Source organism: Lynx canadensis, chromosome A2 (genome assembly GCF_007474595.2).
Source record: "Lynx canadensis isolate LIC74 chromosome A2, mLynCan4.pri.v2, whole genome shotgun sequence".
NCBI classification, from domain to species: domain Eukaryota; kingdom Metazoa; phylum Chordata; class Mammalia; order Carnivora; family Felidae; genus Lynx; species Lynx canadensis.
Window position 1 is genome coordinate 61,275,860 of NC_044304.2, and position 11,515 is coordinate 61,287,374.

Consider the following 11,515-nt stretch of genomic DNA (forward strand, 5'->3'; position numbering starts at 1 on the left):
CCCCCAGGCGTCCCACAGCTCTGGTTTCTACAATTCACTGAACTATATGTTTAACACAAGTGAATTCCATGTAGGTACATAAATCAAAGAGAAAAACAAGTGCATACTCTAACACCTAACCAAGGTCGGTGCCAGCGACAACGGCCTGTGGCCACCCCAGCATGCCTGTCCCGGGCCCGGCTCCTGCCCGCAGCCCACTCAGGGCCCCCTGTCCTCACTGGAAGGGGACGCACGGACCACGTGTTTGTTTCCTCTCTCCCAAAGCACCCTTACGCATGATGCCACCGTCAGATCCATAAACATCTTCTCCGTATCGGGTCAACCTTGCCCCATGGTGCCTTTGCGGCCTTCCCAGGCCCAGCTGCTCTGGGGGACAGGCATGACTGCTGAGAGGTGTCCCCCGCACAGCTCTCCTGACTGAGGGCACCAGGAGCTGTGCTCTGCCCATGACCTTCAGCACGGAGATAAATTCCCATGGGACCCACTGTGGTGGGGTTTCCCCACCTGCTGCTGCTGTGCCCTGACCCGAGCGGTGGGGCTGGGCACTGCAGCCCCGAGCTGGGTGCCCTGTCTCCTCCATGGGGTCAATGCCAGCCACCACAGAGCACGAGTCCTTGCGGCTTGTGAATCCGAGATCCTGGAGCCTGAGCAGGGACAGCTTGGGGTGCGAGTGACCGCGGGGTATGCAAACTCACTGACTAGCCCCCTGGGGGGACACCTCAGTGCCAGGCTCTCACCACACGCACCAGGGCTGACCTCGTGTATGTGTTAGCTCAGTGCATCTTTGCTGAGTTTTGATTCTGCACGGTGTTCTCAAGCAACCAGTTCTGGGAGAGCTCAGGAAAGCTTCCCAGAAAGGACCAAGCACAGTGGGGAGCTTTGCTGGCGGGGAGCAGGGAGGCCCTGCACAGCCCAGGGTAAGCCTTGCACACACAGGGAGCAGTGTGGGGAATTCAGCGCGGCTGGAGAAGAGTGGAAGGCAAGCCAGCTGAGACAGAGCTGCTGTGGGCCACGCTCTGTAGTGTAGGCAACGAGGAACCCGGGAGAGGCCGTCCAGCACAGGAGTTACAATTGCAGAGGGTTTTGAGAATAAGCATCCTGGAAGTCCCTGGAAAAACTGGGGCCCAGTAATCAGTCAGGAGGCTGCTGCAAACAAGGCCAAGCAGGAGCTGTAGCTGTGGGCACAGAGACCAAGCCTGTGGAGGAGGAAGAGGAGGGGGAGGAGGAGGAGGAGGAGAAGGAGGAGGAGGAGGAGGAGGGAGAGGTAGAGAAGGAGGGGGGGGCGGGGGAGGAGGAAGGGGAGGGGGAGGAAGAAGGGAAGGTAGAAGGAGAGAAGGGGGGATGGGGAGGAGCAGGAGGTGCAAGAGGGGAAGGAGGAGGGAGGGGGAGGAGGAGGGAGAGGAGGGAAAGGAGGAGGGAGGAGGAGGGAGAGGAGGAGGAGGGTAGCATAGCGGCCTAGGCTGTGGCCTGGAGAGGGAACTGGAAGAGCTCTGTGAGGGACTCATTCATGGGGAGGACCCAGTGAGCAGGGAGGATCCGTAGGAACTGTGGAGTGAGCTGTGGGTCTGGGGGCAGGTTTAGAAGCCTCCTGATGATCTGAGCCTTGGGAACGTAGGAGGTTGGTCATGGCGCGTGTGCAAGGAACCCCACAGGATCAAACACGGAATTTTGACATGGGAGTAATCTGTGGAGGAGTTCACTGGGAAAGGCAGGGCTGGAGAATGCCCTGAGGGAGCAGTAGGGGGGCGGACACCTGCCTGATGGAGGGTGTCCTCACGGGAAGTTCACCCTGGATGAAGCCCTGAGACGGCGGGCTGTGAAGTCACCAGTGGTCCCAGAAGATGCAAGGTGACCACGCCCGCCCCTGGGCAAGAGGCACAAGGGAGGTGAGTCACCCTCTTCCAAAGCTGTCTGTTTTCTGGATGTTTCAATGCCCTGATTTCCCCCCTATTACCTTCTCTTGCTCAGAGACGCTCTGGACAGAAGTTTTGTTTACAACCCGCTGTAGGAGCGAAGCTACAGCACTGCGCTTGTGGGTACAGAACCCAGGCTGCCCGTCCCTTTGGGGCCTGCTGAGTTCAGTCTGGTTCATCCCAGCACTGTAGGGACAGCCCTACATTCCTGAGGTTCTGGGCCTGCCCCTCCTTTGCTGGTTAGAAAGTCCAGTTCAACAGGTAAGGGTAATAATGAAGGATTCCCTACAACACCGGCTCCCCCAGAAACAAATCACCAGTGGTTAGTTTTCTTGAATTAGGCAGTGGCCTTGCTGATGCTGCCGGTTACAAGAGGACAGGACTCTCAATGGCGCCAGGTAAGTCACACGGGCTGATTTCTTTTCTCATCCACACACTCGTTCCTTTCTTAGGAGGGGTCCCTAGCTGCTGCAAGGGTCAGCGTGGAGGAAGGACCGGAGTGCAGGGCGCTTGTATCTCAGGGCCTTGGGCGTTTCGTTTTCAGTCACAGGGGAGAGCAGCTTCAAGGTCACAAAGCACCAGGTGAGAAGGGCGGGGGGGGGGGGGGGGGGGGGGGGGAGCAGTTTCTGGCTTTGGGGACACCCGGGGCGGGCTCCTCCCACGGCGGAGCCTCCTCAGGCACGTGTGTCAGTGGGGGCACGAAGTCCCAGCCCAGATGCGCTCTGGTGGCAGCTAGCGACCCTTGGGATGCAGGACGCCCGACACCCGGCGCATCCCAAGGCTTCCCAGGTAGTGCGGAGAAGAAAGCGAGTTGGAAACCAGATGATGCTCTGGATACTGCAACTCAGGGGCGGACGAGAACCTAAGTCCCTCCTCCGGGCTCCGCACGCACAGAGAACCGGGTCACCGCTGGCGTGCGAGCCGGGGGCTGACCAGGGCGCGCTCCCGGGCGCCCGGGGTCGCGGCCCAGTCCTGCCCCCACGTGCGGGAGCGCAGAGGCGCAGAAGGACGGAGAAGGAGGGCGGAAGAGCACACAGCGCCTTTGCAGGTAGAGTCTGCCAGGCTCTCGAATCAACGTCTTCCTGCTGGAGAAAATTCAGACGGACTAAGCAAGATATTTATGGAAAGTAGGGCATTTTGGAAGCATTTCGTAACTTCTCAGACGGGGACGACGGCACCTCCCGTGCGCGGAAGAGGCGATGTCCCAGCCCCCCCCCGAGCCCCCAGACATATGCGGGGTAGCGGGGTCACCCGGGACCGGGCGACCTTGGCGGGGCGGCGCGACCTTGAGGCCTGCGTTCGCCTCAGTTGCCCCCTCTGCGCAATGGGGACACGCCCTGATCGCCGGGCTGCGTGGGTCCGCCCGCGCCGCAGACCCCTCTCCCCGCGCGCCCTCGGGCTCCGCCGGTCCCCCGGGCCTCCGTCCCCGCGCCCGGCCCCCATCCCAGTCCCCACGCCGCAGTACCGCGACGGAGCCCGCGGGCGGGAACCTGCCTGCGCCGCCAACGCGCACGCGCGCCGCCGGCCCGCCCCGCCGGCGCCGTCTCAGCTCATAGGCCAGCCACACCATCACTCCGACCGGCCAGCGGTAGCGATTGGCCAGGGTCCGGGCGCGCGACCGGCCGTGGGCGGGGCCCGGGCGGCTATAAAAGAGGCCGCGGCGGAGCTCGTGCCGCCTTGCAGACGCCGCCGCCCCGGAATTGCCCGTGCTTCTTAGCCATGGTCAACCCCACCGTGTTCTTTGACATCGCCGTGGACGGCGAGCCCTTGGGCCGCGTCTCCTTCGAGGTCGGCGGGCGGGCGGGGTGTGCCGGGCGGGCGCGGGCGGCTCCGGGGCGGCGGCGGGCGGGGGGCGCGGGCGGGCGGGTGGCGCCATTTCCTGATGAGGGGCCATTTTGGGAGGCCGGGGGCGGCGGGGGAGGGGCGGCGGCGGACAAAGGCGGGGCGGCGCGCACGTGTTTAGGCCGCGCGGGGTCGCGGTGGGGGCTGCGTGAGGGCGGTGCCCGCAGGCGCGGCCGCGGGGGTGTGCGGGCGGCGGGGGGCGGCGGCGGGCGCACTGCGGAAGCGGGCCCGGCCCCGCCCGGCGGAAGCCAGCGGCGCCCCCGCCCCGCGCAGACGACGCCGGCCCCGCCCGCGCCTAACGGTCCCCTTCCTTTGGCCGCCTCCCGGGAGCCCGCGGCCCTCGGGGTGCGCGTCCCCGCTCTCCTCCGGGGGCTCGGGCGGCCCCGCGAGAAGGGCGGGGACGGGGCAGCCGGGAGGGGGTGGCGTTCACGCGCGGAAAGGGTGCGGGCTGAGACGGACGCCCGCGGATTTCTGTGTTGAGTGGGCTGTACGCCCGCGCGCGGCCCGAACTCCCGGCCCTGAGATGGCGGCGCCTGCTCCGCAGCCGGAGGGAGGGTTTGGTCGCACGTGTTCGAAACGGTTCGTGGAGGCCTGAACAGCTGTCCTCGTGGACGGGCTTCGTCCCCTCGTGTGTGGCCAGGACGCGCCCCTCACGCGCGGGAGGGGTTCTGCGGGAGCCTCGCCGGTTTCCTGCGGTCGTGCTCGGGTGGGGGTGGGGGACGGGGGCACGTGGGAGACGCCCCACGGGCTGCACGGCCGGGGGTGGAGTCCTGTCTGGTGCTGGATTTGGGTCGGGGGGGGGGGGACGGTCTCTGTTACTCTGCGCGACCCCACAGGGCCCCGAGGCTTCAGGTAGCGGCTCAGGTTTGGGGCCAGTGGTTCTTGTAGAAGCATTCTTTTAGGGTGAGAAAGTGGGCTCGTGCTCGGGAGCTCCCCCCCCCTCCCCCGAGACTCCGTGAGCCGCAGTGGGGGGCAGGTGTGGTGAAGTAACGCTCCGTCTTGTCTTACAGCTGTTTGCAGACCAAGTTCCCAAGACAGCAGGTTAGTTGTCTTGTCTAATTCACTGTTACCTGTTCGGATTTTAGTTGTGTGTGTGACCAATGTTTTTGTCTCTTAATAGAGAATTTTCGTGCTCTCAGCACTGGGGAGAAAGGATTTGGTTACAAAGGTTCCTGCTTTCACAGGATTATCCCGGGATTTATGTGCCAGGTATGAAATTCATGGACTCTGGTTTGGGTGATGGTCCTTGAGCTTGAGCTAGAGCTAGGAGAAGGCAGCATGAGTGCATGGGAGCTGTTTTCTGCCAGTCTGGTCCGGCTTCACCTTCTAGTCCATTTAAACTTGAGTTTGAAGCTAGGTCTCTGCAGACTTGGCTTGTTTTCTGACGCTGTTGCCAGAAGTGACAGGTTTTGCTCACTCCACAGGGTGGTGACTTCACACGCCATAATGGCACTGGAGGCAAGTCCATCTACGGGGAGAAGTTTGACGACGAGAATTTCATCCTGAAGCACACAGGTCCTGGCATCCTGTCCATGGCGAACGCCGGACCCAACACGAACGGTTCCCAGTTTTTCATCTGCACCACCAAGACCGAGTGGTAAGGGCAGATCCCTGCAGCAAGGAGTGCTGCCCGCTTCAGCCTGGCCTTGTTTCTAGTGTGGGAGGATGTGAGAAAGCCAAAACGGGGGTCCGTGGAGAAAGCAAGATACCGAGCATAGCACAACGGGGCGCTGAGCTGAGTAGTTAAGACCAGTACTTGTGGGGTGCCCACCGGCTCGGTCTGCAGAGCATGCACCCCTTTGTGTCCAAGTTGGGGGTGGAGGTAATTAACAACAATAGGAATAGACTTAAAAAGCAAGTGAACACAAACTACAAAAGAGTAGTACTTAGATCTCCTTGGCCTGTGGGTGTTGGCCCTTTTGTAGGGGTCCATTGTAAATTCGGGAGTTCTGACAGGAGTTGGAGAATCTTCTGACACCTGGTGACCTATAGTGTTGCCGTTTCTGTTAGAAGGATGAGGTGTTCAGTGTTGATCCACATTAACTGGTACTGACGACTGTGTAACCCGGCCTCCAGCTGTTCTTCCAGGGGTGCAGTACTGCTCTGTGGGTCTCTGTTCTCGGGGTGCGGCGCAGGCTCAGTGGCCCCTGGGCACCAGTGCTGACGCTCCATCTCGTTTCCAGGTTGGATGGTAAGCACGTGGTGTTTGGCAAGGTGAAGGAAGGCATGAACATCGTGGAAGCCATGGAGCGCTTTGGGTCCCGGAACGGCAAGACCAGCAAGAAAATCACCATTGCTGACTGTGGACAAATCTAATAAATTTGACTCGTGTTTTATCTTAACTACCAGACCATTCCTTCTGTAGCTCGGGAGAGCGCCCTTCTGCCCCCATCTGCTCGAAATCTAGAGTCCCTGTGTTCCTGCCGCAGTTCCACGGGTCCTGTGTCCTCCTTACTCCCCTCCAAGTTTAGCTGGATTGCAGAGTGAAGTTTATGATCATGAAATAAAAGCTAAACAACACTTGTCTGTCCTTGTGTGGCACGGGGGTCCTGCAGCTCGCATTTTTGGCAACACTGCAGTTTGCTGGATTCCACAGCTGCCATTTCTGCTTCCCTGGCCCAAAGGTCCTGGGGTGGGGGGTGTTGAAGATGTGGGTGGGGGCAAGGAAGGAAAGAGCCAGGATTTTGGGAGGGAGGTGGTGACCACGGGCAGGCGGGACAGGTGCTCCTTTAAGGGGAGCGGGGACAAATTTGCACTTGGCACGTGGACTGGCACCACAGTAAGTGGAGAATCCCTCTAACACTGGAGAATGAATGCGCCACTCACTCTCCTAAGACCCCATTATTTCTTGGTTTTGATGAAGTTTGAAAAGGGTGTTAGGAGATGTTAATTGTGCTGTTTATCAGCAGGGAAAAAACAGTGTTGGGCCTCAGGCTCTGGGGAAGGGTCTTCGGATCCGGTTTAGTCTGGGGGTATAGAATCGGGGCAAAAGGTGTGCAGTAAAGTCCAATTCTGGAATTGTTGACAAAGTCTGGTAGACCCTGGCCTGTGGGGGTGCCTGGTACTGTGACTCACGGTCCTTGCTCTCCCCGAACAGTGATCCCCTCCTGGCCCCCTCAAGGTCCCACAGTCACTCAGTCACGCAGATCTAATGGTCACAAGCTGTAAGATTTGGCAAAGGAGAGGCCCTTCCCCCTTTAACTGGGCTGCAAACTGGTGACCAGAGCTAGTTGCACAGGCTGAGGGGCACCCTCCTCTCCCTGCAGGGCCCCTCCCCACCGGGGCTCTTGACCCAGAGCCATTTCTGTCCTGATGGTGTGAGAATTTGCAATTTGTAATTTGTCGGGCTGCTGGCTGCTTCCTTCACCAAATGCTTGTGCCTCTGGGTGTGTCCCGTTTCCCCTGCTCCCTGGGTGACTGCAGTGACCTTTAATGTCCATGGATGGCTTGTGTCCAGGTGGTGATAGGCTTTCATCAACCCAACCTCACAGTTGTCCTCTAGCACGCGATCACACCTGCCTAGTCACTGATTGTGTGTATTCCGCCGCCGAGTGTCTGACACCGATGCGCCGCGCTGGGTACTGGAAAAAAAGGTAACCAAAGTAGAGTGGTGCCCGACTTAGCTTTCCAAGGGGCAGGCAGGCCAGCTGCCAAGAGTTGGTAACGTGGTGTTAGCGTGTATAATGAGACCTCATCGGTCCCGAGTGGCTTTCCTGGAGAGTTTACCAAGTGAGGGAAAGAAAGGCCCAAGCCAAGAACTTGCAAGTGCAAAGGCCGCGCTTCCCCTGCTCTGTGCATCGGTTTCCGGCTGTTTCAGGCTGTCGCCAGGCAGGAGAGAGCCGCCAGGCGGGAGAGAGCCAGAGAGAGCCATCAGGCGACCTTTGCACTGTCACTTCTATTATTAACGTAACTATGGAGGGGCACCTGGGTGGCTCAGATAAGCATCCAACTCTTGATCTTGGCTCAGGTCATGATCTCATTGTTCCTGAGGTCGAGCTCCATGTGGAGCTCTGTGCTGGCAGCATGGAGCCTGCTTGGCATTCTGTCTCTGTCTCTCTCTGCCCCTCCCCTGCTCTCAGGAGCATGCATGCACCCACTCTTTTTCAATAAGTAAACATTAAAAAAATAATTGCATGGAGATTATAATTATACACCATACATGTACTTTTTTTTTTTTTTTTTAAACTCTTTAGGGACACCTGGGCGGCTCAGTAAGTTGAACGTTTGACTTCGCCTCAGGTCATGATCTTGTGGTTCATGGGTTCAAGCCCAGCATTGGGCTCGCTGCTGTCAGCACAGAGCCTGCTTTGGATCCTCTGTCCCCCTCTCTCTGCCCCTCCCCTGCTTGTGCTCTCTCAAAAATAAATACTAAAAATATGTAAGATCTTTGGCCTCCACTTTTTTCTATGTCATTGGCTCCTCAAGTGGTTCAGGACATTGACTTCAAGGAACGTGCTTGATTCTGGAGCTGCCCACTGCCACCCGTTCCTGTCCCCTGCTTGTTTAGCTCCTGGATTCTCTGTAAACTGGAAGCTAGGCCGAGAATCTCAATTTAGACACAAGCTCCACATTTGTAGCAGGAAGACTTTGTGGGTGACTGTGTACGCAATCCTGCCTCCTGGGGGGTGCACGCGACCTCAGGCCGACTCACCAGACAGCCCCCTGAGAGGCACTGTGTCCTCTTCCCAGCGAGAAGGCAATCTGTGGGCGATACTTTGCCTCGGTCTGAACCCCGTTCCCAGACCTTTCGCCTGATGGCTCTGCCTTCACACCCGTGAACGATCTTTGCCTCAATCAATGATTATTCTATAGTTGTAAAAACAATTTCAAATCTCTCCCTCTTCCAGTTACTAAGGGCTCACGAATTTTTACTGAACCTGTTACAAACAATACAATTTTCGACACTCAAACCACCCCCCGTCTGACCAGCAGGAGCCCCTCTGAGCTGCCCTGTGTTGCTTGGACCTGGTGGTCCCAGGGGTCTGTGAGCCCTTCCTTGTGAGCTGCAGTTATAAGAGGGTCTGGGGACAGCAGAGGTCGACGCGTCCATGCAATTGGCCACCTAACTCAGGGGGAACAGTCTTCGTTTTCACAACCGTACAGTTCACCTGTGAGCTCCCAGCTTGCACTCGTTTAACTATTAACTATTTGACTTGGCGCATGTCACATGCAGGCACTTGAGGACACCTGTGTCTGCATGTATATTTTTGCGGCCTGAGACCCAACCTTGTTTCGTGTCCTCCCCTCCTCCTCCCTGTTCTCTGACTGGATTGTTTCGAAGCAAATTCCAGACGTATCATAGGCACAAATATTCTAGTAAATAGTTTGTCTCTAAAAGATACGAATTTGCATTTTTAACATAACCAAAATACCACTATTTGCATCTAAAATAATGATTCCTGGGCGCCTGGGTAGTACAGTCGGTTGAGCATCCAACTCTTGATTTTGGCTCAGGTCATGATCCCAGGGTTTATGAGATCGAGCCCTGTGTCGGGCTCTACATCGACAGCTCAGACCCTGCTTCATGCCCCCCCACACCTCCCCCACTCACGTTCTCTCTCTCTCTCAATAGATAAAGAGCATAAAACATCAGGCAAATAAGGGCCATTGATGAATACTTATGTGATAAAATATGGTGTGATAAAATAATTATGTGATAAATATGGTAAAATATTTTTTTTAATTTATTTATTTGGAGAGACAAAAAGTGTGAGCAGGAGAGAGGCAAGAGAAAGAGAGAGAGAATCCTAAGCAGGCTCTGTGATGTCAGCTCAGCACCTGGAGCCTGCTTCAGATTCTGTCTCCTCTGCCCCTCCCCTGCTCCCAAGGGCACGTGCGCGCACACACACTCTTTCTCTCTCAAAAAAAAAAAAAAAAAAAAAAAGTTTTCTGTTGGAGACACCTGTTAAGGCACCACAGAGGGAACACAAAGTCTGGGAGGGGACGGACTTCAACACAGGCCCAGGCCCGTGAGCAGGGTGGGGGACAGGTACATGCAGGGCAACAAGGACCACCTGTGGGGGTGGAGGGCGGGGCCCAGCTGTTTGACTTCGTCTCCATTAGAAAACAAAACAAGGGGCACCTGCGTGGCCAGCTCAGGTCATGATCTTCGGGCTTGTGAGTTTGAGCCCACGTTGGGCTCTGTGCTGACAGCGCGGAGCCTGCTTAGAATTCTCCCTCTCTCTGTCCCTTCCCTACTCACTCTCTCTTAAAATAATCTTAAAAAAAAAAAATTCCTCTTTAAAAAACTGAAAACAATTCTAGGAACACCACAAGCAACTGCCAAAGGGAGGCCGGTATCTGAAGCAATTACCTAGAAAACTCTAGTAAAAGTCACTCTTCTCTATTTTGCCTTCTTTGCTATTGTTACTTTGGCTTCTGGAAACTACTAAAATTTCACAGGATAATCGCGGGCCCACTCAACACAGAAACCTCAAAATACGTGCTAACTGAATCCAAAATTGAAATGTTCTTTCTTATTCCTGCCTTGTAAATCAAAGAGCAGTTCGGCAGGAATTCTGGATGCATAAGGATGGCAAGCGTGTCCTCCATCGGCGCCCCCCGTGGAATGCTGAGACAGGCCCCTTCCAGGAGAGTGGCTGGCACAGCCCAACTGGCAGTTTTCACATGGCAGGTGCCAGGTGCCCCCCGACGAGGTACCGTAGGGAGTACAGTGTCACCTGGGAATTATTTTTGTGAAAAAGCAAAACGCAACAAAAGCCAACCCCTCAAGATCTGTCGGCTTACGGGAAATTTAGGGGAAAGACATCTCAAATACCAGCAGGATGCATTCAGTAAAACTGAGAAAATTCCACAAACAACCCCGTTTCTTTAAAAATTGTAAGGAAAAGGGAGGAGAAACCCATGGATTAAAAAGAAACAAGGTGGGGGGAGGTGCCTGCAGGACTCGGTTGAGCGTCCGACTTCGGCTCAGGTCATGATCTCGCAGTTTGTGGGTTCGAGCCCCGCATTGGGCTCTGCACTGACAGCTCAGAGCCTGGAGCCTGCTTCGGATTCTGTGTCTCCCTCTCTCTCTGCCCTCCCCCGCTCATGCTCTGTCTTTGTCTCAAAAATGAATATAAACATTTAAAAAAATTAAAAAAAAAATAGAAAAGAAACAAGAGGGATCAACAAAATCTAGGATATAGAACAAGCTAGGGCACCTGGCTGGCTCAGTCGGTAGAGTATGCAACTCGTTCTTGGGGTTGTGAGTTCGAGCTCCATGCTGGCTGCAGAGATTAAACAAACTTAAAGAAAAAAAAAGGGGCACCCGGGTGGCTCACTTGGTTCAGTGTCCAACTTTGGCTCAGGTCACGATCTCACAGTTTGTGAGTTCGAGCCCCATGTTGGTTCTGTGCTGCTGACAGCTTGGAGCCTGTTTCGGATCCTGTCTCCCTCTCTCAAAAACAAAAAAAAAGATCCACAACACGTCTGGATCTTGATTCAAACCAACCATAAACAAATTGATAGGAAAGTGTGAACACCAAATAGGTCAGATACTATAAAATGCTGTCAGGGCACCTGGGTGGCTCAGTTGGTTAAGTGTCTGACTTCAGCTCAGGTCGTGATCTCAGTTTTTAAGTTTGCGCCCCACATCAGGCTCTTCACGGACAGCTTGTAACCTGCTTGGGTTCTGTCTCCCTCTTTCTCTGTGTCCCTCCCCCGCCAAATAAAGTTTAAAAAAAATCTTAAAAAATAAAACATTAAATGCTGTTTTAAGATTGCGATTATGCCCCATCTTTAGAGACTCACACTTAAGT

At 56.0% G+C, this 11,515-nt stretch overlaps 1 protein-coding gene across 1 annotated transcript; it reads left to right on the plus strand.

Moving 5' to 3' along the window:
- Positions 1-3,579: 3,579 nt before the first annotated feature.
- Positions 3,580-6,275, plus strand: PPIA (peptidylprolyl isomerase A). Its single transcript, XM_030307608.1, has 5 exons — positions 3,580-3,701; positions 4,766-4,796; positions 4,876-4,964; positions 5,180-5,352; positions 5,939-6,275. Exons 1-5 carry the CDS (start codon positions 3,633-3,635, stop codon positions 6,069-6,071), a joined length of 495 nt encoding a protein of 164 aa, XP_030163468.1. The 5' UTR covers positions 3,580-3,632; the 3' UTR covers positions 6,072-6,275.
- The last annotated feature ends 5,240 nt before the right edge of the window (positions 6,276-11,515 follow it).

What these genes read in the sequence shown, in the direction of transcription:
- PPIA (XM_030307608.1), top strand. Translation starts at nt 3,633, where the DNA reads ATGGTCAACCCCACCGTGTTCTTTGACATCGCCGTGGACGGCGAGCCC. An exon ending in TGGGCCGCGTCTCCTTCGAG is followed by an intron (nt 3,702 to 4,765) that starts GTCGGCGGGCGG and finishes CTTGTCTTACAG; the next exon opens with CTGTTTGCAGACCAAGTTCC. An exon ending in TGCACCACCAAGACCGAGTG is followed by an intron (nt 5,353 to 5,938) that starts GTAAGGGCAGAT and finishes TCTCGTTTCCAG; the next exon opens with GTTGGATGGTAAGCACGTGG.